Raw genomic sequence first — 27,038 nt, forward strand, 5'->3', positions numbered from 1 at the left:
AGGAAACTGTGTGTGTGTGTGAATGGTTGTAGGACCTGCGATGAGGTCATAGCCATGTGATTCGGTGGGCGTGGCTATGGACCATATAAGTCGACCGGGGAAGGTCACATGAGGGAATGCCTGGACCTGGTTGGTCCGTATGGAAGGTTTCGTCAGGACGACTGCTGGAAGATGTGGCTGCCTTCCAGAACGGCACGTGTGGAAGCTGTGTAATGGCTACGTGTGTCTGACAGTTCCCTGGAGGGAACGGACGTCTGCAGTGTGAAGCAGCTAAGAGGTAACCGGGACACGGGGAGAGTAGTTGAGAGACTGTATAGCCTGTTGGCTGGATAAAGCACAGTCTGTGTGACCAGAGGGCTAAGGTGAGCAGAACTCCACTATGAAGATACCCTGTTGTCTGCTATAAGACTGTTGCATGCTGATTTTGGTTTATGATGATGAATAAACCGCATGGACTGTTGATGTTATATGAAAAACCTGTGCCGGACCTGGTTATTTGGCTGCACAGCAAGTATCCCCAAACTGAGTAACAAACGCTACCTTACCGCCCATTTGAGAGTCTGTACCACTGCGTGAAGACTTGGACCTCCTGAGGTTCTTCTAGACCAGACTTGAATCAACATAAGATCCATTCCAGTAGAGGGAGAGGAGATCCAGGCATTGTAGCCGTGGTAGTCACTAAAACGCACCTGTACATTAGCCTCATGAACGTGTACATAAACCATTTCGGACGTTACAAAATAGGAACGATTCTAACCTCTGAAGAGATCATCACAATTTTTACAAGTGATAAAACAGCATGTTTAGAACTAGCTGTATCTGTAACCTAAGGCGTTACGCAAGTGTGTTCTCTGACCGTATTCAGCACACAGTATTGCTTGCCAAGGAAAGAAAGATTAGCATACAGACATTGCTAGACCTTGTCCAAATGATTAATACCATCCTCTTATGGGATTTGTTCAATCCAAGAGGGAATATTGGCTAAAAACTAAGTTACATTTCTTTCCCTTTACCAAACAAGAAATAATCTGAGTGTATGTGTCTCAAAACAGAAAATATGGCCTTTTGTGCAGATTTGACAATCTCCAACCCACGGGAGAGCACCGAAACCTCTAATGACGTGTTTCCATAACAGTTGGAGAATGCTCCATTTGTCTGACTTTGCCCTTCTTCACCTTCGCACTGGAGTAGCTCAAGGAATAATCTAATAAGTAACCAAGTTCCAACGGGAGCTTTCTAGAAAGTATATTTGAAGCTTCTGAATATTTTTTCATTATTCAGACATCAATTGGAAAATTGCACAATAAAGGTTAAGGGAAGACAGATATTAGAGGAGATGCTATGTACTGTAAATGTCATAAGGAAATGGCGAGTCACAAACAAAAAATATATTCTTCTGCCAGACTCTCTCCATTAAATGAAAAGAATCACGGTAAACTTACCGGCTCCACAAACTCAAACATTTTTCGCTCCTGAACTTCATGGACTTTCAAGACGTACTCCAGCGACACCTCATAGAAATGCTGCCTCATCTGGTCTACCTGACTGTCAGCCTGCCACACAAAAGAAACAATGGATGGTATGTCAGAAGTGATTAATTATATGACAAATCAAGTGTTAATGTACATGGATAACGCCTTATCTAAGCACGTTCATCATCACTATTGATCATCCTTGTGGACAAGAATTTCACAGATTCATACAGACTGTACATACAGGTTTTTTATTGCCCCGCTATGTTACCAATGATTAGCGTTTGTAGTATGCGTATTAAAATATTTGCCGTATTCTGCCGTATGCAACATCACTCCAATCCTTTCCAGCAATATTCCAAGCTTTGCAAAGTATGGAGTAAAAGCCTCACCAAAAGTTACATTTTAGGCCCGTTTCACACATCCGTTTCTGGTCATGAGTCAAAATCCGCCAATTTTATTAAAAAAAACGGATCCGCCAAAAAAGGGGCGGATCTGTTTTCCCCCCCCCATTGATTTGCATTAGTGGCAGATTTTGACTGATGGTCGTCCGTTGGGTCCGTTATTTGACGGATCCGTGAGAATTTTAGCGGCTCCCGGGCGGACCAGACGGACACTGCAAAGTTTTTTTTGTTTGACAGTCCGCTATTTTTAACTGCGTATGCCCGAAAGGTGAAAGCCGGGAGCAGTTTTAACCTTGAAATGCTCTCTCTCCCCCCTTTTTTCCGGGCACGGATACTTTTAAAATTCAACCTTCGCCGGATCCGTAAATACAACGGTCCGATGCCACACGTTGCTGTCAATCCGCCGACAGATCCGTTTTCCACCATTTTCGCGGATTACAACTGATCTGAAAAAAGGATGTGTGAAACAGGCCTTAGTGTGGTTTGTAAGGCAAAATTCCAGAAAAAAAACAAACTATGATTAGATCTGAACATGTGTTTATAGCGGATCCCCGTTGATATGGTATGGCCATATAAACCCAGTCAAACTCAATGTTAAGATCAGTGGCTCTGTCAAGAATATCACCACTTTTAGGACTTCTTGCTCTTCTTCACACTGAAGATAGTTCTTAAACGGAATCTGTCAGCAGGTTTTTGCTATGTAATCTGAAGACAGCAGTAAATAGAGGCTGAAGCACAGATCTCAGCGGTGTCATTTAATAGGTTGTGTTCCGTTGTTTCCATACAATGAAGGTTTTATCATCTGGTGACCATCACTGCCTAGACTACAGAACACAGGACTGCTAAACTGACCACGCCCACTCCTGTGATAAGCAGCTCACTGTCCATATACAATGTACAGAGCTTGGTGTGGGCAACGGCAGCTGCTACATCTAACAACTCTAATTGTGTCACAACTGGCGCACCCCCATTAAAGTAAGTGATACATCACTGGAACCAGAGTTTCTTTTCCCACATTATGCTGCTCTCAGATGAGGTAGCAAAAACCTCATGACAGATTCCCTTTAATGACAATGGCTGTATGTTTGGGGACACCGTCCTGCTGCAGAAACATTTGGAGCCAGACGCCTCCTTGAGGGTATTACATGCTGGATAATTATCTGCCAGGTTTTCTCAGCATTGAGGACACCATTAATCAGAATTAAATTTCCAACTCCTTTTACTGAAATGCAGGCCCAAACTTGCAGGTAACCTCCGCTCGGGCTCACTATAGCCTGCAAACACTTAATATTTAACCCTTTGCAAGTGCATTGGAGAACAAACTGCCATATAGTTCACATTTGGAATCATTAATCCAGAGCACCTGCTGCACACCTCTGTTTTTGTGCATGCATGAGTCACTTGGCCACATTTCCACGTCAGGTATGGTTTTTGGCTGCAATTCTTCCATGAATTCTGTATACTTCTGGACAGATTTCTCTGAACAGTAGATGGACATAGCTCAATCCTATTGGTTACTGTCAGATTCTAAATGGAAACAATCCTGCTTCTTTTGTGTGCGGCACTACGTTTCCTTGACCAACCATTATATCTACAGCCCTCAATGTTGTCCATTTCTTGATGGCTAGGGAATAATTTTCAAACTTGAAAATATCCCCTTAAAGAGGACCTGAAAATTTTTTTAGTCAAATACTTTATATAAAATCTCTAAGCTCCACTGATTCTGCAGCGCTTATGTTTTGAGCTGCATTGCTTCATTAAAGAGCTATTCACATTTGTTTCTTCTATAGTGTAGTATGTGAAATCTCTGCTTGTAGACCAACTGGGAGGTTCTCAGGAGCATCGGAGAGGGATGGGTGAAAGTGCACACCCTCAGAGAAGACTCTAAAGAAATGAACAGAACTACAAGCAGAGATTTCACACACTGCACTCCAAAAGAAATACATCATCTATCTAATATATAAAGCTCAAGTGTGTGTGTGTGTGTGTGTGTGTGTATGTGTATATGTATGTATGTATGTATGTATGTATGTATGTATGTATGTATGTATGTATGGGATTGGCATCCGCACCGTCACAGCTACAGCCACAAAATTTGGCACCCCGCGCGTTACAATTCACCAAACAATTTTGCCCCATCTACATAATGGGGAAAAAGTGTGTGTATCAAGCCCCGCCCCTCATTACGATGTCAATGGTTGTCACGGCGACGCTGATGTCATCATAGGTTGCAAGCCCCGCCGCTCATTATGATGTCATAATGGTTGACTATGGGATGGAGGATGTGTGATGGGTATATGGGCACTGGACTATGGGATGGCGGATATGTATGATGGGTATATGGGCACGGGACTATGGGATGGAGGATATGGGATATGTATGATGGGCATATGGGCATGGGACTATGAGATGAAAGGTGTGTGATGGGTATATGGGCACTCGACTATGGGATGGCGAATATGTATGATGGGTATATGGGCATGTGACTATGGGATGGAGGATATGTATGACGGGTATATGGGCACGGGACTATGGGATGGAGGATGTGTGATGGGTATATGGGCACTGGACTATGGGATGGAGGCTATGTATGATGGGTATATGGGCACGGGACTATGGGATGGAGGATGTGTGATGGGTATATGGGCACTGGACTATGGGATGGAGGCTATGTATGATGGGTATATGGGCATGGGACTATGAGATGAAAGATGTGTGATGCGTATATGGGCACGGGACTATGGGATGGCGGATATGTATGATGGGTATATGGGCACGGGACTATGGGATGGAGGATATGTATGATGGGTATATGGGCATGGGACTATGGGATGGCGAATATGTATGATGGGTATATGGGCATGTGACTATGGGATGGAGGATGTGTGATGGGTATATGGGCACTCGACTATGGGATGGAGGATATGTATGATGGGTATATGGGCATGGGCCTATGGGATGGTGGATATGTATAATGGGTATATGGGCACGGGACTATGGGATGGAGGATAAATATAATTTGCTATAACTAACCACAGTTAGTTACTATGTCCGGGCAGCGCCGGGCTCTTCAGCTAGTATTATAATATATCCAATATAAGGACATCTAAGCAATAGAGAAACATAGCACAAAATGGAAAAATAAAGTGTCAGAATCAGTGATTTTAGTTATTTGACTCCATTTTTTTAAGCATGTGACAAGTCCTCTTTAAAACTTGGGACAACACTTTTAAAACAGGATCTACTATTATCCATGAATATATAGATCATTGCAGTTTTTGTAAAGCTCATTCCCAGACAGCATGCACAAATAATAAGTATTTTCTTTAGCCCAACCATGGCACTTCCACCTGCATTTCTAATTAACGATTACAATGTATTAATTCCTATACATTTAAAAAAAATAAAAATAAAAAAGTAATATGTTTTCAGCATATCTGTTCAGTTTTGGTCTCCTCACACACAGTCATGCACATTACACAAAGAAGAAAAAAATAAAGTTGTTGCATTTTCCGCTGGATGACGTATTACAGATGTATTCTGAGGAAGAATAACCCAGTTACATCCGGCCCTGTTAGCATCTGGGATGTGGGTCTTAATATGATCAATCTGGCCAAAAACTAGCTCTTAGAGCCTTAATGGGTTTGTCCGAGGATCATGATAAATCAAGAATGCTGCAAATATAGAACCATGACACAGATGAACTCGTATTCTGCATTTATCTATCCATCATCACGCTAAATACTTACATGTAGATCTAAAACATGGATTTTTGTGAGTACTCACCGTAAAATCCTTTTCTCCGAGACGCTCATTGGGGGACACAGATACTGTGGGTGTATGCTTCTGCCGCTAGGAGGCTGACATTAAGTGAAAAAAAGAGGTTAGCTCCTCCTCCACAGTATACACCCTCGCCCCTATTGCGGGCGGAAATCAGTTTGGTGCCAAAGCAGTAGGAGGACAACAAATCAGCCTTAATACAGGTACAACATGTCCAAAGGAAAAACACCACCCTTATATCAAATAAGTAAACACATATTCATTTAAACAAGAGCCAACTGGCTAATAGGGTGGGTGCTGTGTCCCCCAATGAGCGTCTCGGAGAAAAGGATTTTACGGTGAGTACTCACAAAAATCCATGTTTCTCCTTCGTCTCATTGGGGGACACAGATACTGTGGGACGTCCTAAAGCAGTCCCTGGGTGGGAAGTTGACTCACCGATCCAAGCTACATGCACCTCCTGTTTAAAGATGCGCCACCGTTGCCTGGAGAATCCTTCTACCCAGGCTTGCATCCGCCGAGGCCTGAGCATGGATATTATGTTTGGCAAATGCGTGCAGGCTGGACCAGGTTACTGCCTGCAAACCTGTTCCGTCGAAGCCTGATGCCGAAGCGCCCAAGAGGCGCCCACCGCCCGGTTAGAGTGCGCTCTGATCCCTGCTGGAATCAGCGTGCCTCTAATGCAGTAGGACTCCTGAATAGTCAAACGAATCCATCTGGCTATGGTTGTCTTTGAGGCAGCGAGTCCCTTCCTGCGTTCTTCAGGGAGCACGAAAAGCGTGTCGGTCTGAGAAAAGGGTGCCGTCCGCGACACGTACCTCCGGAGGGCTCTTACCAGGTCTAACGTGTGAAGAGCCTTCTTCCACACGGTGCACCGGTGCTGGACAAAATGAAGGCAAAACAACATCTTCATTGATGTGAAAAAAGAGGACACGACCTTCGACAGAAAAGGAGGGGCTGGTCTGAGGACCACCTTATACCTATGGAAAGTGAGGAACGGAGCTCCGCAGGATAGAGCCGCCAGCTCTGAAACCCGCCTGATGGAAGTGATGGCCACTAAGGGAACAACCTTCTAGGAAAGGTACCTCAAAGCGATATCCTGAAGCGGTTCCAAAAGGAGCTTCCTGCAGAACACTTAGGACTATGTTAAGAACCCAGGCGTCATTCGGCGCCATATAGGGAGGTATCAAGTGAGACACTCCCCGGATGAAAAGTTTTCACCTGCAAATTGGTAGCAACCCTGCACTGGAACAGGACGGATAAGGCCGACATTTGTCTCCTGCTGAAACCTGGAGCAAAGCCCGAGTCTAATGCTCTACCGACTGAGCTGTCCGGGCTCTTTGAGCCCAACTGGAGAAAAACCAAGATGCTGGAGATCGAGAATCCTAGCCGAGAAACACTGCGGCCTCGACATCAAGCAAAGAACACGTTCCAGGTGTGGTGGTATATTCATGCTGAAGCAGGCCTCCGGGCGCTAATCGTTGTAGCGACCACCTTGCTCCCGAACCCTGCTTGGGTTAGAATCCAAGATTCAACGGCCCTGCCGTCAAACACAGGGTCCCTGAGTTTGGGTGGCAGATTAGCCCTTGAGACGGTAGATCTGGGCGCTCTAGCAGGCGCCCAGGAACATCGGCGAGCAGCTGCCTTAGATCTGCTTACCACGCTTGACGGGGGCCAGCAGAATCTCCGGCCCCCCTTCCGTCTTGATCCCTTTGCTGACTCTCGGGAGTAGTGGCAGTGGGGGAAATAGATATGGGAGGCGAACCTGGGTTCCATGGCAGAACCAATGTGTCCACCCGAATGCCTGCGGGTCCCTGGCCCGAGCGACATATGTGGGCACCTTGGGATTCACTCTGGAAGCCATCAGGTCCACATCCGGAGCTCACCCACAGTTGACTAATCTGTTGAAGAACTTCGGGATGTAGAGACCACTCTCTGGATGCAAGACCCTGGCGGCTGAGGAAGTCTGCCGCCAAATTTTTCCACGCCCGGGATGTGGACAGCCGAAATCACCGAGTGGTTTGCTTCGGCCCACTGAAGAACGTGTTCCACCTCGCGCATGGTTGTTCTGCTGCGGGTGCCCCCCTGACAAATTATGTAAACCATGGCCGTGGCAATGTCCGATGGAATCCGGACGGGGCGGCCTGCTAGAAAGTGACGAAACTTCTGCAGAGCCAGCCGAATTGCTCCTATCCCCAATAAGTTGATCGGGAGGCGTGCCTCCTGTGGCGACCACCGTTTCTGGGTTGTGTGGTGGCAAAAACCGCTCCCCAACCGAGGAGACTGACATCTATTGTCATTATCAGCCCATGACATGGGGGGAAAGGCTTCCCCTAGGCCAGAGAGGAACTGGTTATCCCCCATCCGAGCGACTGCCGGACCTGAGGACAGTTTGCACCGCCGATCGAGCGTGAAAGGATTCTTGTCCCAGGCTGAAACGAGACGTGCTGCAGGGGGTAAAGGATGGAACTGGACGAAAGGTATCGCTTCGATTGCTGCCACCATTTTCCCTAGGATCCTTATCGCGGATCGGATGGTGTGAGGGACTGGTTGGCGTAGTGTCCGCACTCCCTGCCGGAGACTAGCGCCCTTTCCTGAGGGAGAATTATCAACCTTCAGCAAGGGTCGAAGATTATTCCTAGGAAGGAGATCCTCTGAGCTGGCACAAGGGATGATTTCTTTGCATTGACCAACCATCTAAGCGGCAAGAGTATCTAGCGTGATGTTGACACCTTCACATGCCCGTATTAACGGGCCCTTGACCAAGAGGTCGTCCAGATAAGGCAAGACGACTATGCCTCAAGAATGCAGTGTGGCCCTGACAATTGCCATAACTTTTGTGAACACTCTGGGAATATGCAGAAATGCATCCTGGCTGTCAATTGAGGCCAAGTATTCTCACTGCTCCATGACTGCTATGACTGAACGGAGACTCCATCCGGAAATGTCTGATCCTGATGAATTTGTTCAGAAGCATTAGGTCCAAAACCAGGCCTGACAGACCCGTCCTTTTCGGGAACCGCAAAAGGGTTGGAATAAAACCCCTGAGCTTTTCTGTGTTCCGGCACTGGAACAATGACTCCGTTGTGTAAGAGCGACTTGATGGCTCCCAATAGAGCCCTTAACTGGGTATCCACCCTGGGAAGCCGGGAAAGAAAAAAAAACATCTTGGAGGGTATCTGACAAATTCTATTTTGTAACCAGAGGACACCAATTCTTTTACCCATGCGTCATGAGCGACGTTGGCCCAGACGTGGTGAAAACAGAGTAGGCGGCCGCCCACTTTGCTGTGTCGTCTGGTAAAGACCTCGAGTCATTTGGCCGATGATCCCTAGGATCTGGGTCCCCTTGATCTGGCCTGTTGAGCAAGCATTCTCCCCAGTGGGTTGGCTCTATATGACCTGCCGCTCCCTTTCCTGATTGGGGCGGCCTGAGGTGGCGGAATTGGGCCCTGTAGTCCACCCGCAGTCTTAACGCATGACCCCGGACCGGTCTCCTATTTGGGTCCCGGACCCGGCTACTTAGCGGCCGCCACCTGACCAATGCCGTTACGCCCGGCCTAGAATGGCCGGTGGCACTGCGAAAGGCTCGAAAACGTGCCTGAACCGGGTGACGAAAAAACAATTTAACCTTCTGTTGAGGGAGAAACCCGCTCTTTCCTCCTGTGGAGTCGGAGATAAGTTGATCCAAAAATAGGCGGTCGCACTGATAAGGCAGGGACGTCAAGGACTTCTTGGAAGTAGAATCAGCCTGCCATGTCCTCAACCATAGGGCTTTTCAGATAGAGATTGCATGAGCGGCAGCAAATGCTGAACAATTGGCCGCATCCAAAGACGCATTCAATACATAATCTCCGGCTATCGTCATCTGACATGTGACCTCCGAGATCTCTGCAGGTAGATCCTGCTCCTGTGCGACCCTGTTTAATGTTTCTGACTATGATATCATAGCCTTGGCCACCCAAGTTGCTGTGAACGAGGGAGCGAGTGCAGACCCTGACGCCTCATATACTGAACGAGCTAGGCTCTCAATAAGGCAGTCCGTGGGATCTTTAATCGAGGAAACCCTAGGGACAGATAACAGGGTCTTAGTGGCCAGGCGTGAAACCGGAGGATCCACTATCGGGGATTTCATCCATTGTTTACGGAGGTCCGGAGCAAACGGATAACGCGTTTCAAGTGCCCTTTAACCCGAAAAAAATGCTGTTTTGGACGTTCTCTGTGCCGCTGCACTTTGTCCTCAAACTCAGGGTGAGAGGAAAAAATTCTGTGCGGCCGCTTCACTCGTTTACATGCCACTTTATGCCCCGTAGCCGCTGCGGTCTCATCCTCAAACCCAGGGTCTGATTGATGGCTTCTATGAGGCTGTCCACTGTTTCACGTGACTCTGGAGTGTCCAGGTCAATGGGCTCGTCTGAGTTGCAATCTGAGATCTGGTCGCTATCAACCACTGGTGACGGGGAGCGAGAGGCAGATCTTACGGATGCCGAAGGCACCGGATGGACTGGGCGACACTTTGTGGATTCGGTTCCCCCGGGTCTGCCTGGAGTGAGGGCGGCCCCTGCAGGCCGGAGGCTCCTGTGAGGTGGAGGTTCCCTCTAAAGGCGGCGAGACACTGTCCCTGCCCCTATCTGGGGCTTGAAGGGATTCTATTGCTCTCGCAAGTGACGCCATGTACTGTGACAGTGATCGGGCCCACTCCGGGGGATTTGACACATTGGTCGCGGTCGCAGGGGAGGGCTCCTGGGCGCGTTCGGAACTACAGGCTTCATATAACTTAATAGTCTGCGCTTGCGTGAACACAAACCCACAGGAAACGCATGCGGTATCAAGGAACGTGTGCTTTTTTCTCCCTTCCCCAGACATACTGCAGAATAAAGGCCAATTTTCTCGCTCTTTAAGGCATAAGGGGGAATGAGGTGAAGGAGGATAACTTGCCCTAGTGTGGCTCCGGGACGGGGTCGCACTTACCCGGCTCCTGCTGTCTCCCCGCGCTCCTGATCCTGCTGTTCCTTCCTCTCTGGGTAGGCTGCGATGCTCTCCTGATCGCGGCCTACCCTGTTCTTAAGCCGGGGCCTCGATTTAATCCACACGCAGGGGGGCGGGCCGGATCGGACGTCACGTCGCCGGCGGCCTAGGCCAAAGCCGGGGGCTAAATTTAACACTGCCCGCCCGCCGGAGCAGGGGCGCGCTTGTGTACCGGAGCTGGATCGCAACCCCGTGCTCTCGACCCTGCGCTCCCCCGGTACCCCCCTGAAGCGCCCCCTTCCCCAGCTGGGGGATTTCCCTGCGCCCACTGGCTACAGGTATGGAAGGGAGGAAGGAGAAAGGGAGGCAGGAGGGAGGAAGCGGCGAGGGGAGAGGAAGGAGGGAGCTGCTGCTGATTGCCAACCTTGGTTACTCTGCAGCTCCAGCCCTGAGTGGCTGGGGCATACGAAATGTATTAAAGTGTTCGTCGCTCTTTCCTAAGCCTGGAGCTTCTCGCTGCCCAGGGGCGCTCCCAGCCCAACCATACCTCCTTGAGGCCATGAGGTACTCCATTTTCGGACGGTGCAGGCACCCTAGCTCCGTCTGCCTTGCCTGGGCGAGGAGAGGGACTGTCCGCCGCCATGCAGCACCGCCGTCAAGTGTTGGTGGAGCAGTGGGGGCGCACAGACTAGTCTTGTGCCTCTGTGCAAGCCCATGGTTTCACTACCTAGGGGTGGACAGGGCTAAGTCTGGCATAATGTCCCACGTCGCGGGAGAGGAAACGTGGAGGGACACTCGCACGTGGTCGCCCGTTGTTGGTTTGGGGAAATCGGATCCTTTCAATAGGATGCGTTGCCCCTGTCTTATCTTCTCAGAAAATAAAAAAGAAAAATAGTTGTCTGGGGAAAGTCCCAGAGATGTCCCTCGGTGCGGGAAAGGATACGCGGAGGCGATATCCGCGCGTGCTCGCCCGTTGATGTTTTGGGGAGATCGGACACTTTCAATAGGGTCCGTCGCCCCTGTCTCCTCTTCATAGCGAGAAAAATATAAAAAAAAAAAATAGTCTGGAGAGACCCAGACTGTGTGCCTCCATCAGACACTAAGCAAAAACTGGTTTCCGCCCGCAATAGGGGCGAGGGTGTATACTGTGGAGGAGGAGCTAACCTCTTTTTTTCACTTAGAGTCAGCCTCCTAGCGGCAGAAGCTTACACCCACAGTATCTGTGTCCCCCAATGAGACGAAGGAGAAATACACAAATTCTTGTCCAAAATGGTTCAGAAAATTAAAAGGTCTTGTTACTTTGACTCCCATCTTGATGACACGAGTTCTACATACAGGATCATATTTCTGTTTTTCCCTAGCACACTTACTGTACTGCAGATTTTAAAATATGCGCTCAAAAGTGTTTACAAAAGAGGATACAATTTTCTAATCAATATCAGCGCCAAACTAATTATAAAGGTTGTTCATGTTCTCCAATTTCAATTCTATAAACCGGCTCTAACGTAAATTCACATTTTTCTCCACTAGATGTCAGCACAAGCTTAAAAAAGGCAGAAGCTCAGTCTGTCCAGCCTACAGAATAATCCCAACAGGACAGGAATGGCAGGAGATACATCTACACCAGCATGTAGCTCCATGACGCTGATTTTTTTAAACTGAGTTTTGAGCTGATAGTGTAAAGGGGTAAAGTTATTAAAGTTATTTTGCTTACTGGTATTGCTAAATGTTCTACCTCATGTATGATATGGTACTGCAACCCTACCCTTCTGGGTATTACCATTGCTTTGTCTCCATGTTCTTCATTGTATATAGTGTGATAATGTTAACTATGTTTCATGTACAGTATAGGGAAAGCATAGCATAGTGCTCTTAGTTGGACACTAGAGGAGGCACTCTAGTATACAGAACAGTTAGTAGTTAGCATAGGGTTAAGTGTAGGAGGGGCTGCCGAGAGTTAAAGTTAGAGCAGAAGGGAAGTTAGTCAGACGGGGGCCAGGGTGCTCGAAGTGTCCACATGGGCTATAGGCCCAGGAAGACTCTGCAGCCACACAACGTTCAGGTAGCGACAGCCCATGTTATCCACGACCACTGGGCATCATTGCAGTGGGCCAGTACAGTAGGAAGATGATGTGGCGACACATAGCCTGGGCAGACCCTTTAGGGCGGGAGTCAGTTGGGAGTGAGGAACAGAAGGAAGTTGAAGCTTCGCAGGGAACAGTACAGACGGGCCGGATGCTTTACCAGAGGCAACTGAACAGGGTGGCGGATGATTTCAAGTCTGGGGTGAAACAGGCAGAAGGAATTGTCATCATTGCGAGGTTTGGCCAGGAAGGATCTGGGAAGCAGTCTAGGACGGTCCGGTCGTGTGCCAACAGAAGTGTCAGCAAAGTAGGGAAAGCTGAGGAAGCAAGTAACGTTGAATGTGAATTCCATGATGTGCCAACTGTGGATATATTGTGTGAAGTCATAAGAAAACTTTCAAGTTATACTAGACTGTCTCCATTACTGGGGGTCGCCTAGAAGAAAGGCCCAGGGGGACCTGAAACTGGAGACGCAGGTATGCTGAGCAGAGGATTCCAGTTTTCTGTGAGGGAAGGTCGGGAGACAGATTCTTCAGTGTCTCTGGCCATGACTACAGTCCTGGCCTCCCCTTACAATGTCACCAGATTTAGTGTTCTTAACCTCCACAGTTCTGGTTTTCTGCACATAACAGGCATTAGAAATGTGCATCATGATCAAGACATTATTTGTCCACGCCAGGAAACTTATCAGAGGGTGGAGACCGGATTTAAGGAGTTCAGATCAACAGATCTTTGACTCACAATATTAGCACAATTAGATGATAACGGATGAACTACTGGGTAATCAGTATTATACTAACACACCCAGCATGGGAATAATACCATTTTTCAGACAGAACATACTTTAAAAGCAGGGTGAGGACAGCGTCAGCTTCTCCTGTCCCACCTTACAAACACACATGAGCATACCGGCGAGTCTAAGGGACCGGCCACTGGAATAGTCTCCAATTCAAGTCAGGTTCCCTTAACAAGAAAGCTGTCTCTGGGGTTTTTTGCCATCTAATGTGAGAACAGAATAATGCAGAGACAGAGACCTTGATATCTGTGAGTTGTCACTGGCATAATTGAAGCAACTTTGATAAAAAATTTTCTATTATATCATCAGGTGATTATATCAGTAGAAAACTTGCTGCCAAGTAGTCCTCCATATTAATGAGCTCTGTATAACCTCACCCTGTCATCGACTGACAGCTTTCTGCCTATGCACAGTGTACACAGAAAGTTGCCAATCAGTGGTGTGGGTAGGGTAGAACAGAGCTCAGCATTCAGAGAACTGGTAGATCTACAGCAAATAAAAAATAAAATGGCAGGTGGGAATAAGGAGGAGTTTTCACTTCTGTAACTAAAATGACACACATGGATGAAGCAGTAAAATGTAAGCCCTGTACTAGCGACCATGATTCGGAAGTCATGCTGGAATGTCTTTTTTTGAAAAGCACTGCATGTCCGATCACAGCATAAGGACGCTACCAATATGTACGAACCTGCGCTCACTGCAAAGCCCACTAGAGGGGGCTAGCGCTTGGTACTTGCACGCCAGCATTGGCTCCTCATGGTGAGAACAAGCACAGCTGCCATCGCTGACACACACACTATTGGGGATCACTTGAGCTGGTTTTCAAGCATAGCAGCCAGTCTTCTACATAAATCAATGTAACGACATTTGGAACAAACTAATACATCAAATGCAATATGTCAAAGCGAAAGAAATAACAAATGAGATGGGGTCATACTGCATAAATCAGGACCGAGTTATAGTTAGAAAAGCAAAATACTTCTTTAAAAGTAGGAATCTTTTAAAAGAATAGTGCAGGTCTATGGACAATTCTACTTTATATAAAAGTACTGGGGTGGGGGACCTATTCTCTGACAAGGTCCTTTTTGATATTTATACCATCTAGGACCGTACAAAATTACCTTGAAAATTATCCTGATATATTTGGTCAAACAGTTAATTTACTCATACTTAATTGTACACTAGGGCTGGTGTATATACAGTACGTCATATATGAGACACATTATATAGACCAGTCTCTGTGTCTCCTATGTGACGTATATACACCAGTACCCATCACATAAAAGAGACTAGAGCTGGTGTATATACACATCACAAAGGATACACACACAGACTGCTGTATCCATTACATAGGGGACACTGCCTCCTTCAGCGTCAAGACGGGAGTGCATGGCGCTAATGCCACCTACAAAGAACACTGCTAGCGTCAGGATGTAATAATTTGTTGTGAGTGCTGTAGAGAACGCTGCATAAATGTACTTGCAGTCCTGAGAGGAATTAAAGTGCCAGCTGGCAAAACTGGCCCCGGCAGCCCTAACACTGCGGTCCCCAGGAATCTGCCCAGGTACATGTATGACTTGTCTTTTATTCGCCAAAACTCCTGCTCATTCTGGGCTTAGCAGTCAAGTGGGTGGCCAGTTATCAGAGGCCAACAGCCTTCCCGCTACACAATTGCACAGAGATAGACTTCTATCACAGATTAGAACTACACCATTACCAGCTAAGCCCACAATCACTGCATAAAATCCATGTTATAGTGTATATAGTGGATTTCCCAGAAAACTATCAATCTCTTCAGCTTTTTCTGCTCTAAAGTACTGCCTAAAGCTTGCACATCATTCTCCAAGACTGGTTCCAAATAAAGACAATCTGTCACCAAGTTTGTTCCACCTAATCAGAGAGCAGCACAACGTAGACACAGAGACCATAACTGCAGCAATGTATCACTTACTGGGCTGCTTGCTGCTTTTATAAAAGCAATGTTTTATCAGGATTATCGTTAGTAAATCTGCTGACAGATAGTCATCATATTCATGAGCACTGTATAACCCCACCCCCACCAAGCATTGGCAGCTTTCTGTCTATGCACAGTGTTCACAGAAAGCTGTCAATCAGTGTTGTGAGTGTGGTTATACAGAGCTCAGCATTCAGAGAACTGCTAGATCTGCAGCAGAAAAAATAGCAACTTTATCAAAATGACAGCAAGACCATCAGAAAGTGACACATCATTGGCATTTTGGTCTCTATATCTTTCTGCTCACAGTTGAGATAGCAAATGCCTGGTGACAAATTATCTTTATGGCTTACAGCCAACATTTATGTTCCAAGTAAGTACTGCAATGTATGGAATGGCATCAGGTCTCCTGACCCGCAGCAGGCAGCCTCATAGGCATATATCACAATGCTGAATTTGGGTCAGAAGACAGGTCATTCTAAGTACAGACCACAATGTACAATGTCAGATGTGTGAATCTGGCCTAAAGGGAACACGGTCACCATAGCAGGTCAACTCTCTACCCACCTCATGCAGGTGAACCTCTTTCTTCCTAGAAGACAGGTTCATGTGTTTCTCCAGGACACTGCAGTATTTCTCAGTCTCCTTGTCATATTTCTTTTTCACCTCCTGTGTGAATGAAATTGGATGCAAAGTTAAATTACAAAATTATAGAATTACTGACAAAGATAATCTAAAAGATAAAATGTTCAAATCTGGTGCAGTTTATAAGGTATGAGATTAGGGTAGAGAACAGACAGGAAAATCATTATAGCCTAACACAAGCACTCACTTGTTCCTGGCTCTAGGCGATCGTTTTGTAATGGTAAACAAGCTTATGAGAAACACTTAGCTACACCTTGTTACTGTCATCTTAAAGCACTCTCCGGAATATTTTTTTTTATTAATGTGAGTATATGTACATGCAATGTAGTGCGAGTATGTTAATATACTCACATACAGCGAGTATTCGGCCCCCTGGAACTTTTCAACCTTTTCCCACATATCATGCTTCAAACATAAAGATACTAAATGTAAATTTTTGGTGAAGAATCAACAACAAGTGGGACACAATTGTGAAGGTGAACGAAATTTATTGGTTATTTTAAATTTTTTGGGAATTTCAAAAACTGAAAAGTGGGGCGTGCAATATTATTCGGCCCCTTTACTTTCAGTGCAGCAAACTCACTCCAGAAGTTCATTGTGGATTTCTGAATGATCCAATGTTCTCCTAAATGACTAATGATGATAAATATAATTGTTACGGATTGTGCTAGGATGGCAGAAAGAGTTACAGCAACCCGGAGTGGACCCTCTGGGCCACGGCTCCAGAGCCCCTGCGGGCGAGCTGACCAGGTGGAGCCACCCCCTATACAGGGAGTGTTAGGGGCAGGCCCACAAGGGATGGAACCGTGACAGCCGGAGCCAAAGGGGCGACTGGGTGAGCACCAGGGAGACTACAGTGGAGAGTCAGAGGAGCAGCAGAGTGGGGTGACAGCGAACACGGAGCTGCAGTGGGACGCGGACGTGGAGCACTCAGGACTGGAGGAAGCAGGGGACTGTAAGAGAGAGAGAGGTAACAATAGAGATTAGGACATGAAATAAAAAAACGGACTAGGAGAACAATGGACAGCCGGTACATAGTAGGACACCAGAGACAGAAGGGAAGGAGCCAGAGGCGAGACAGGGACAGGAGATGGCGAGGAGCTGCGCACAACAGCCAACAAAGAAAGCACAAGCAGGGCAGACAAGAAAGAAAGAGACAGGGGCCTGGGAGCGTATTGAATGATGACCATACGGACAGCGACACCACAAAGATACACAGGCATCTTACCTGGGGAGACGTCGGGAAGAAATAGACGGTGGGCACCACCATGTTGGGGGTGGAGTCACCGCGTCACAGGAACTAGACAGAGCGTCGGGCACAGGAGCGCGGGACCGACGTCGCTGAGGCCGGATGTCAGGAGCGGGAGCGCGTTATGGAGCGGGTGCACGCCGGGAGGTGCGCACGGGGTCGCGCAGGTAAGTACCGGTGGAGGACGTGACAATAATCCACCTGTGTGTAATCAAGTCTCCGTATAAATGCACCTGCTCTGTGATAGTCTCAGGGTTCTGTTTGAAGCACAGAGAGCATCATGAAGACCAAGGAACACAACAAGCAGGTCCGTGATACTGTTGTGGAGAAGTTTAAAGCCGGATTTGCATACAAAATGATTTCCGAAACTTTAAACATCCCAAGGAGCACTGTGCAAGCGATCATATTGAAATGGAAGGAGTATCATACCACTGCAAATCTACCAAGACCCGGCCATCCCTCTAAACTTTCAACTCAAACAAGGAGAACACTGATCAGAGATGCAGCCAAGAGGCCCATGATCACTCTGAATGAACTGCAGAGATCTACAGCTGAGGTGGGACAGTCTGTCCATAGGACAACGATCAGTCACACACTAAACAAATCTGGCCTTTACGGAAGAGTGTCAAGAAGAAAGCCTTTTCTCAAAGATATCCATAAAACGTGTTGTTTAAAGTTTGCAACAAGCCACCTGGGAGACACACCAAACATATGGAAGAAGGTGATCTGGTCAGATGAAACCAAAATCGAACTTTTTGGTAACAATGCCAAGCAATATGTTTGGCGTAAAGGCAACTTAGCTTATCACCCTGAACACACCATCCCCACTGTCAAACATGGTGGTGGCAGAATCATGGTTTGGGCCTGCTTTTCTTCTGCAGGGACAGGGAAGATGGTTAAAATGGATGGGAACATGGATGGAGCCAAATACAGGACCATTCTTGAAGAAAACCTGTTGGAGTCTGCAAAAGACTTGAGACTGGGATGGAGATTTGTCTTCCAACAAGACAATGATCCCAAACATAAAGCAAAATCTACAATGGAATGGTTCTCAAATAAACGTATCCAGGTGTTGGAATGGCCAAGTCAAAGTCCAGACCTGAATCTAATCGAGAATCTATGGAAAGAGCTGAAAACAGCTGCTCACAAACGATCTCCATCAAACCTCACTGAGCTCGAGCTGTTTGCCAAGGAAGAATGGGCAAGAATTTCAGTCTCTCGATGTACAAAACTGATAGAGACATACCCCAAGCGACTTGCAGCTGTAATCGCAGCAAAAGGTGGCACAACAAAGTATTAAGTTAAAGGGGCCGAATAATATTGCACACCCCACTTTTCAGTTTTTGAATTTCCACAAAAATTTAAAATAACCAATAAATTTCGTTCAACTTCACAATTGTGTCCCACTTGTTGTTGATTCTTCACCAAAAATTTACATTTGTTATCTTTATGTTTGAAGAATGACATATGGGAAAAGGTTGAAAAGTTCCAGGGGGCCGAATACTTCCGCAAGGCACTGTACCTCTCTGGGATGCAGCATAGTCCTGCTATACTTTTCCATTAAATCATTACTAGAGTTGGGCGGACACCTGGATGTACGGATCCGGCAGATTTAGCCGAATAGTTAAAAAAAAGTTCGGGTTCAGGTACCAGAACAGTAACCGGGACCTCATTCACTTGAAGTGGGGGCCCGAACATCCAGTGTTTGCCGTGCTGTCATGTGCATGACAGCGAGGCAAACACCGCTTCTGATCCGCGGTGAAATCACCACCGGTCAGAAAGACGCTGTTCCCAGACTGTCAAAAGACAGCACGAGTCCGCAGCTGTGATCAGAGGTATAAAGTTCACCTCCGATCAATGGTTTCAACTGATGGGAGTAACGCTCCCATCAGCTAATGCCTGCTGCCACTAACACTGAGAACAGGAGCAGCTGATGTGAGTGCAGCATCAGTGACTAGCGGTTACCTCCAGTCACTGAGGCTGCGTTCCCAGCTGGGCTGAACTGTGGTGACATCGGTAAGATCCCCACTAGCACCATGAGAAAGTCTCACCACAGTTCACAGGGAGAATTTGACTACCCAGTTAGGAACGCAGCCTAAGTGACTGGAGGTAACCTTAATGACATCACCAGTGGTTCTCAGCCTTCACGGTTGCATCTTGGCACCGTCCAGGTTGAAAACTGTTTATTCCCCATGACATGAATTACGGTGTGGGACAGAACATGGGACAGGTGAGGGATACTGTTGTTTTTTTATTTTGTTATCTTACAAGAGACGAGACATTCAGTGGAATTAAGCGTTAGGTGAGTATAACTGTTATTTTTAAATAAAAAACAGGGGAAAACGGGGGGCAATTTGAACTTTTATTTTTAAAAACATTAGTTTTCACCATATCTGGTCTAGAATCTGCGATCATCCAATCGCTTGTGCTATGGTGCTATGTACAGCAATACCACAGCACTGTTGTATAAAGCGAAAACCACAATCTCCTATGTACATCAGCCGGAAGCTGGTTCACACTGTCATGACAAGCACAGGGATCTTCATCCAACTCACGGCTGTTATTACAATCCAATAGAATCCCATGAATGCCAATGACACGCCTCCTCGCTGGCATGCTGTATATGCTGTCGTCAGAAATTGACAGCAGCATTTAAACAGCGGCTCCACCTGCAGCTGTTAGAGGCAAATGATGGCTAAATCACAAAACCATCATCAGCCGGGAAATGTCAGGGCTCAGTTCCTGGGCCTGCATAAAGTTCAGTTAAGACGCAACTGTAGGTCCTATAACACTATTTGAAGTTTTCTGAAAATTAGATTTTGGTGCACAGGGGCCGGACCATTACAGGGGGCCTTAATCTCATCGTTTATGATTCCCCGACCCCTCTGTTCGACCCTTGTCATTTAATAACAGATCACTATCTTTTCAGCAACCTGCTTCCTCTGTCTGAAATCTCCTCTTCAAACAGAGGAGGCAGGCAGAGAGGCAGGATACCACAGACAGGAGAAGAATCCATGTACAGTCAGGCCCCTGTGCACTGAAATCTAATAGAAAAAAATGGTGATAAAAGAACAAGAACAACAAAGCAGATTTCTTGACTAATTGTATCAATGTAATCAGCATTACAGGACCATTACTGCCACATTTTTACTTTACATCACAAAATCATGCTGAAGGTATGGTCAAAAACAATAACGGCATCTAAGTGGTTAGGCTGCCTCGGTCAATCCATCTGGGGGGAAAAAATACAGGAAAAAAATGTTGTTTCCTGAAAACCAAAGTAAGCTGCATCCTTAAAGGGTTAAAAAGCTATATGGAGAAGTGATGTAATGTAGTGCAGAGATGACTATAACTATATACATATGGTTCACAGAAGCAACATTTAACATGAGTTTAATAAAGCAGCACTATAGAACACAATTCATATACCATCCTGGAAAAGCATCACATGTATTCTGAAAATATGTAATGTTAGATAAAAAAGGAGTTGTGCCAAGAAGGCAACAGAAGCAGCATGGAACATGCAATCAACGGCTACAAGAAATCAAAGTCAAGAGAGAAGTGCAGAGGATCACACTACTACCTAGAATGGAGCGCTGGACATGAAAAACATCACCATCACTGAGCATTCATTTTTTAATAAATTACCTTTGCTGCACCAATCTGCTCCTTTCTAAATTTTTCAAGAGGAGTAATGAGAACTTCTCCAGCATTTTCAATCTGTAAATATACATAGAAATATGGAATGAGTCTTTTTACCACCAAACAAATACAAGAAAGCAAAAAACTCCAAAAGCCTAATATAAGGGCATATTTTCGGTCACATATTAGCCGGAGCCTCAGTCTTTCGCTGTCATTATTCACACATGTCATTAGCCACATAGTAAGATTTTAATACTAGTGGTTAGGACCGTCCCAAATAGGGTCACCATGACATGGTGGAATGGCTTTGTTTTTTGTCAAAAATATGTTAAATCAAGTACCCTATATTTTCTGCAGGAAATTTGCTCATTTTGTTTTTGTCAAGTTTTTTTGTCTGTTTAGTGACCAGAGTGAGCATGCGCCTAAATGCTACATGCACACCAACTTATATTCCAGTTCATTGTTTTTGGTTTCTGACTCATTCTCTGCACCCTTTGCAGATAGGGGTGTGACCTCCATTTTCTTTGAGCTGGACATTATTTTAAGAAGCTCTCCACTGCTGGGTGTTCATTAGTCAGGGTCTGAGTCCTTCTCAGCTCTTATTCACACATCCATCATTAGGCACATAGTAAATTTTAATACTAGAGGTTAGGACCGTCCTGAATAGGGTCACCATGATGTGGTGGCATACCTTCTAATTTTTTTTTTTTTTATATCAAAAATATGTTAACTAGGCACCCTATATTAATTTCATGCACTACTACTAGTTACTCTAGGGTATTTACTCATTGTTTTTGTCTTGGGTTTTGCACATTATAAATATATGACTTCATTGTCATTTAAACGTGATAAAAAATAAGATAGAAGCTGCTTAGTGGGCCTGAACCCTTAAAAGGGAATCTGTCAGTAGGATCAACCCTCCTAAGCTCTTCTTTCAAAACTTATTTAAAATAAAAGGTGGCATTAACAGTGTGAGACATGTAAAGACTGACATTTTGCTCTTATAATCACACACACAGTTCTGCAGTGAGATCAGAGCTGACACAGTACAGCTGAGCAAAAGAAAGCAGCCTTGTTTTGCTAATCCTGTACAACCATTTTAAGGTCCACAGGCTACTAAATACTTTAAATCAGTCTGTGGGTATTTTTCCGCTGCAGAGAACCCCTATTGTGTAAGCAGCATCCTATGCCTAATCTTGAGCGGACCTTCAACAAAATCATGCTGAGTGGACAACTGAGCAAATAATCAAAATATGCTTTATTTCACTGAAAAATAATGTTTGGAGTCCTGCAGGACAAGAGCCCTCTCTGTGACAACCTTCTCTGTGCTCTAAAGCCTCCCTTGTCCTTCAGTTACCCAAATTTGAACCCATAGGGTTAGCCACTTGCCATTTTCCCAAATGGAACAAAGAAAACTGGCAATTAGTTATTCATTCTCCACATCCTGGAACAGATGAATACCAGCTAAAAAAAAAAAAAAAAGTGTATTATGTGTATCCTCCTCAACAATGACTAGTGTCACTTGGTCACTTGGACAACTTACCATCCGCATCCGCTCATCTTCAAGATTCCCCAATACAGCAGCAAATTCCTGCAGCGACCTGGCTGAAAAGTGAAGCGAGGAAATCAGAACAATACAACAGACAGCAGTAAAGCCCGGAGCTTCCTGCACGTGTCAGCCCACTCACTGCTACAAATAACTTCCTACTGTACAGAATTAAAGAGTTCTCTAAAAATACGACAAAAAATAATGTTCACCGACATAGATGCAGGGTAGACAGCAACCTTCTATTTTCCTTTAAATCTTGGATGTATTTATAGCCTAACTGCTCTGAAAATGTAAAAGAAAATGAGTTTTCTTTCCATTAGAGAAGATAAAGCTCCCAAACAAAGATTGATGTAAAAAAACTGAAAGATACCATCAAGTCCAAATCGTTTGGAAAAAAAATATGAAAAATCATTCACAGAAAAAAGGAATAATAATAGTTAATCACAGGACTGCGTTATTTAAGAGTCAGTGCTAATGCCTATAGTGTGTAGGTTCAGTGTATGACACCGGGAGTATCCCTGCTATTTTAATCTAATGGTAATTAAGGGCACTAGACAGTAATACTTCCCCCATGAAAGCAGAGCTAATGTGTGATAGGGCTAAGAAAAACATTGTGAACATGCTTATTACAGCGCCATTCACTGTGCTTTTTATTTGATATGCAAATTAGTTTGCAAATGCACTGGTAGTTTAGTGCACTTGCAGTCTATAACTCCTCTTTACTTCTTCTTGCCAGCACAGCCCCCTCTTCTTGACTGATAGTAGGTGACATTATGCAGGAGAGCCACTCTCAGCGGTCAACCAAAAAGTGGAGGTGGTGCCGACATAGGCTATGTGCCCACGTAGTTTTTAGGTTGTGCGGATTTTGTTGGAAAATCAGCAGGTAAATCCGCAGGACAAAAGTCCTGCGGTTTATCTATGGATTAGCCTGCAGTTTTGCCCTGCGGTTTCACACCTCATAATGATAAGGTGTGAAACCGCAGCGGAAACCGCACAAAGAATTGACATGCTGCGGATTGTAACCCGCAGCAAATCCGCAGCATGTGCACTGCGTTTATTTTTTCCATAGGAAATAAAGGTACTGTACAACGCAGCAGAATCTGCCGTGGACCCGCAGGGCCAAATCCGCAGCGGATCCGCAGCAGAATCCGCAGCGTGTGCACATACCCATGAAGGAGCCTATAACTGCAAGTGCACTGGTAGGTTAGTGCACTTGCAGTCTATAACTCCTCTTCACTTCTTCTCGCCAGCACAGCCCCCTCTTCTTGACTGACAGTAGGTGACATTATGCAGGAGAGCCTCGCTCAGCAGTCAATCAAAAAGTGGAGGTGGTGCCAACAAAGAGGAGTCTATAACTGCAAGTGCACTGGTATACCAACCAGTGCACTTGCAGCTCTTATTTGCTTATCAATAAAAGCAAAGTTTTGGAGCAGAGAATAGCATCTTTCATAAAGTTTTACACTGCTTGGTAACACAAAGGGTAGTGTTACTTACAGGTATAATATAATAACAATACCCAAGATCTGTACGGATACCTTAAATCATTATGTACAAATAAAAAGTGATTGAAATGCGAACCAGAATAATATTTCTGATGAGAAAATGACATATAAATAACATCTGGAACTCTGGACAAAATCGGTCATTACAATCCATAGTACTAGTAGGGATCCAAAAATAAATATTCATCAGTAAGGGCTGCCAGAAAAAAAAAAAAAAAAGATACAATAGACAGCGAACTGTGTTTGATGAAGGCAGAGATTACACACAAGGGGGTCTTACCAATGCAGATTTCATCATCAGTTTCCGCATCACCAATGCACCGGAATTTGAATTCATTCAGTGAACCAGCAAATTTCCTTTTTGCAGATGACAGAGCTGCAGGAGAAAACAATGAATGAGACATGTAGGGCGGAGCATAACATATAAATATTACAGAAAGTCACGTATATACCCCAAATATAAAGCAAAATCTGCACTATCTAGATTCAGCCTGGACATGAGCCAATTGTAGAAGGACATCTTTTGGATCTAATGTTCCATAGACTTCCTAAACTAGAACAAAGCAGATTACATTAGATAAGGATGATTAGAAACTGATGGGAAGTGGATAACACAAATGAGTTGAAGTTAATTTCTCTATGCATTATAATCTATGAAAGTAAAACCTTCAAATGTGAGTGATCATACATCTGTATACTGTATCTCTCAGAGGGCTGCATCTGTCTTATCATCTAGCTGATCAGCACTTGTTGTGACGTTTGATGGTCCCAATGGTCCAAGCTTACATTCATAGCTTTACGTTTTACCAGGAATTCTATAGTTGACGTTATACCTTTCACTAGCTTACCAAAAGCCAAAATCAAATGGCTCACAGGCATTGTTGGCCAACACGCTGCTACATCGTTAATGAAGGCTGCTAAGGATAACCCCTTTACGACATAGCCTTGATTCAACTTCAATGGCACGGACAAATTTATTTTCTTGAAAAAAATTACAAACTCTCATACAAGTTTGAAGATCGAAAATTCACATTCCTGGGCATGCATGATGTATTGCTCAACTTCAAATTTGCTTGAAGGGGTCCATAAATATAATAATTAAGCCATTGTTGTGCCATCTGTACCCATCGGCAATCTGACCTGTATTGTGCAGTAGGGAGGAGGGGAGAAATCAATGGAGTGACAGAAAAAGCCCCCCTTCTTCTCTAAGCCCACTTTGATAACATATTGTAGTAATCTCACAGGCACAGATCCCATGGAGGTGCCATCACTGAGCTGTAAATTTGATGAATACATATCAAAATGGATGTTTTGGATCCAAAATGGATCCTTTTAGACAGATGTTCTAACCAGAGCGCATTTCAGGAGTCCAGCTAGAAAATGATCATTTTACCGTCAGGCAAAGAAATAATTTAGAAAGAATTAGATGTCACTCTGACCTGGAATGTTAAACTAAGTCCACCAGCATCATCAAGGCTAAGATCCAACATCATCAGGTCGCCTACATTTTGTGACGTTTGCCATTTTCATGCCACTTTCTCCCAGCTCCATCAAAATGGGCAGCGGTGGGGCAGTATGCAACTGCCCGTCTAATTCATGACGAGCTGTAGTGCCCTGTATGCCAGGGATTGGAGTGAGATTTTTGGGGGTCGCGCATACCACTCTTCAGATGCTCCAGATTCAGGAACAGTCATACAAAGCTTCATGAATCAGGACCGTCTGACTCCTGTACGCCCCTTCATGAAGAATTTATGAATCAGGACCATTTTCTCCATGCACCATTCCATTTTGAAATGCAAAATTACATGAATATGATGCTACAGCTAAATATTACGGAGATTGTAGAGAAAATCACTAGAGGCAACATGTACAATTATGGACCACCATTAGCACGAACATGGGGATCCAAAAAGCATTTAACGGAGCAGTAGTACCTAAACTTTATTACCTGGAGAGTTACATTCAGCTTCAATAGGTGATAGCGAGCCACATATAGCGGGACCTCTACCACTTAAACCACAGTGACCCCAAGAACCCACTTTCCCGGTATAGTAACAGCCAAAACTTCACTACAGAAAGCACACTCAAATCTTGTGCCCTTGTAACTTGAAGATTTACATCCACTTCCATAATGGGTTTCTACTCCCCCCCCCCCCCCCATTCAGTACTCTTGCATCTCACATGCTTACTACACTATCGGCTTCAAGCAGCACCTCGGACAGTACATTTATCCACTATTTCTACCAGTATATACACATTCACAACTGCTCTGCTCTCAAAAGTCACCACCTGGAGACATTCTCTTCTCAGTTGTTGGTTAAACCCGGTGCTAACTCAACAAGATGGAAGTCAGCCGCGAGCCATGTGTGGCTCCTGAGCTACATGTTAGGGACCTTTATAACAGAGACCTCATAAATAAGCACGGTCCACTGCAGTAGATCTGTGTACAAAACGGCACTCCGGGCCTTTGTCCATCCATTTTAGTTTGACGGCTACATGGCAGACATTCTCCTATTATAAGTAAAACTTCCACTGTTACTTAGAGTAATTACACAATACCTAACAAATTAGGTGAGCCTGAAATATGTGGAGTGTAGATAAATAATGATGTAATTACATTCATCCTCCGAAAGAAGAAAAATATTTGTGTATACAGCCATGGAATACGGCAGACCATCTAGTGCCAATAATAATTACAGTATAAAATGTTTAGACAGCCCATACAAAGAATGATGAAGGTGTTACACTCGGGACAGACTCCGAGAAACATCCATTCAAGCTTTTTATAGTGCACATGAAGTGCATCCCATGTAATATCTACTGTCTGTGGTAACAATGTGATTGTACTGTCAATTCGGTGTTTGTGATGTTTTGTATTTTCAAAATATCTTTGTCAAGATCATAATACAACTTTTGCTTGTGCCTTATTCAGAACATCCTTTATCACAGTGATGCCGCATGGTGACATTCTGCAATACAGGAGTCCTAGTGCAT

At 45.2% G+C, this 27,038-nt stretch overlaps 1 protein-coding gene across 5 annotated transcripts in view; it reads right to left on the reverse strand.

Annotated features, from left to right (window-relative positions):
- ARHGAP26 (Rho GTPase activating protein 26) overlaps positions 1-27,038 on the reverse strand; it is a 605,933-nt gene that overhangs the window by 434,961 nt on the left and 143,934 nt on the right. For all 5 annotated transcript variants that reach the window (XM_073573730.1, XM_073572997.1, XM_073572737.1 and 2 more), the window contains exons 2-6: positions 24,325-24,420; positions 22,537-22,598; positions 21,000-21,071; positions 16,025-16,126; positions 1,443-1,553 (exon numbers count right to left, since the gene is read on the reverse strand). In XM_073573730.1, the coding sequence (XP_073429831.1) occupies positions 1,443-1,553; positions 16,025-16,126; positions 21,000-21,071; positions 22,537-22,598; positions 24,325-24,420 (443 nt within the window). The remainder of the gene's footprint in view (positions 1-1,442; positions 1,554-16,024; positions 16,127-20,999; positions 21,072-22,536; positions 22,599-24,324; positions 24,421-27,038) is intronic.

Source organism: Dendrobates tinctorius, unplaced genomic scaffold, assembly GCF_039654945.1.
Source record: "Dendrobates tinctorius isolate UK_male_01 unplaced genomic scaffold, ASM3965494v1 ptg000001l, whole genome shotgun sequence".
Taxonomy (NCBI): Eukaryota; Metazoa; Chordata; class Amphibia; order Anura; family Dendrobatidae; genus Dendrobates; species Dendrobates tinctorius.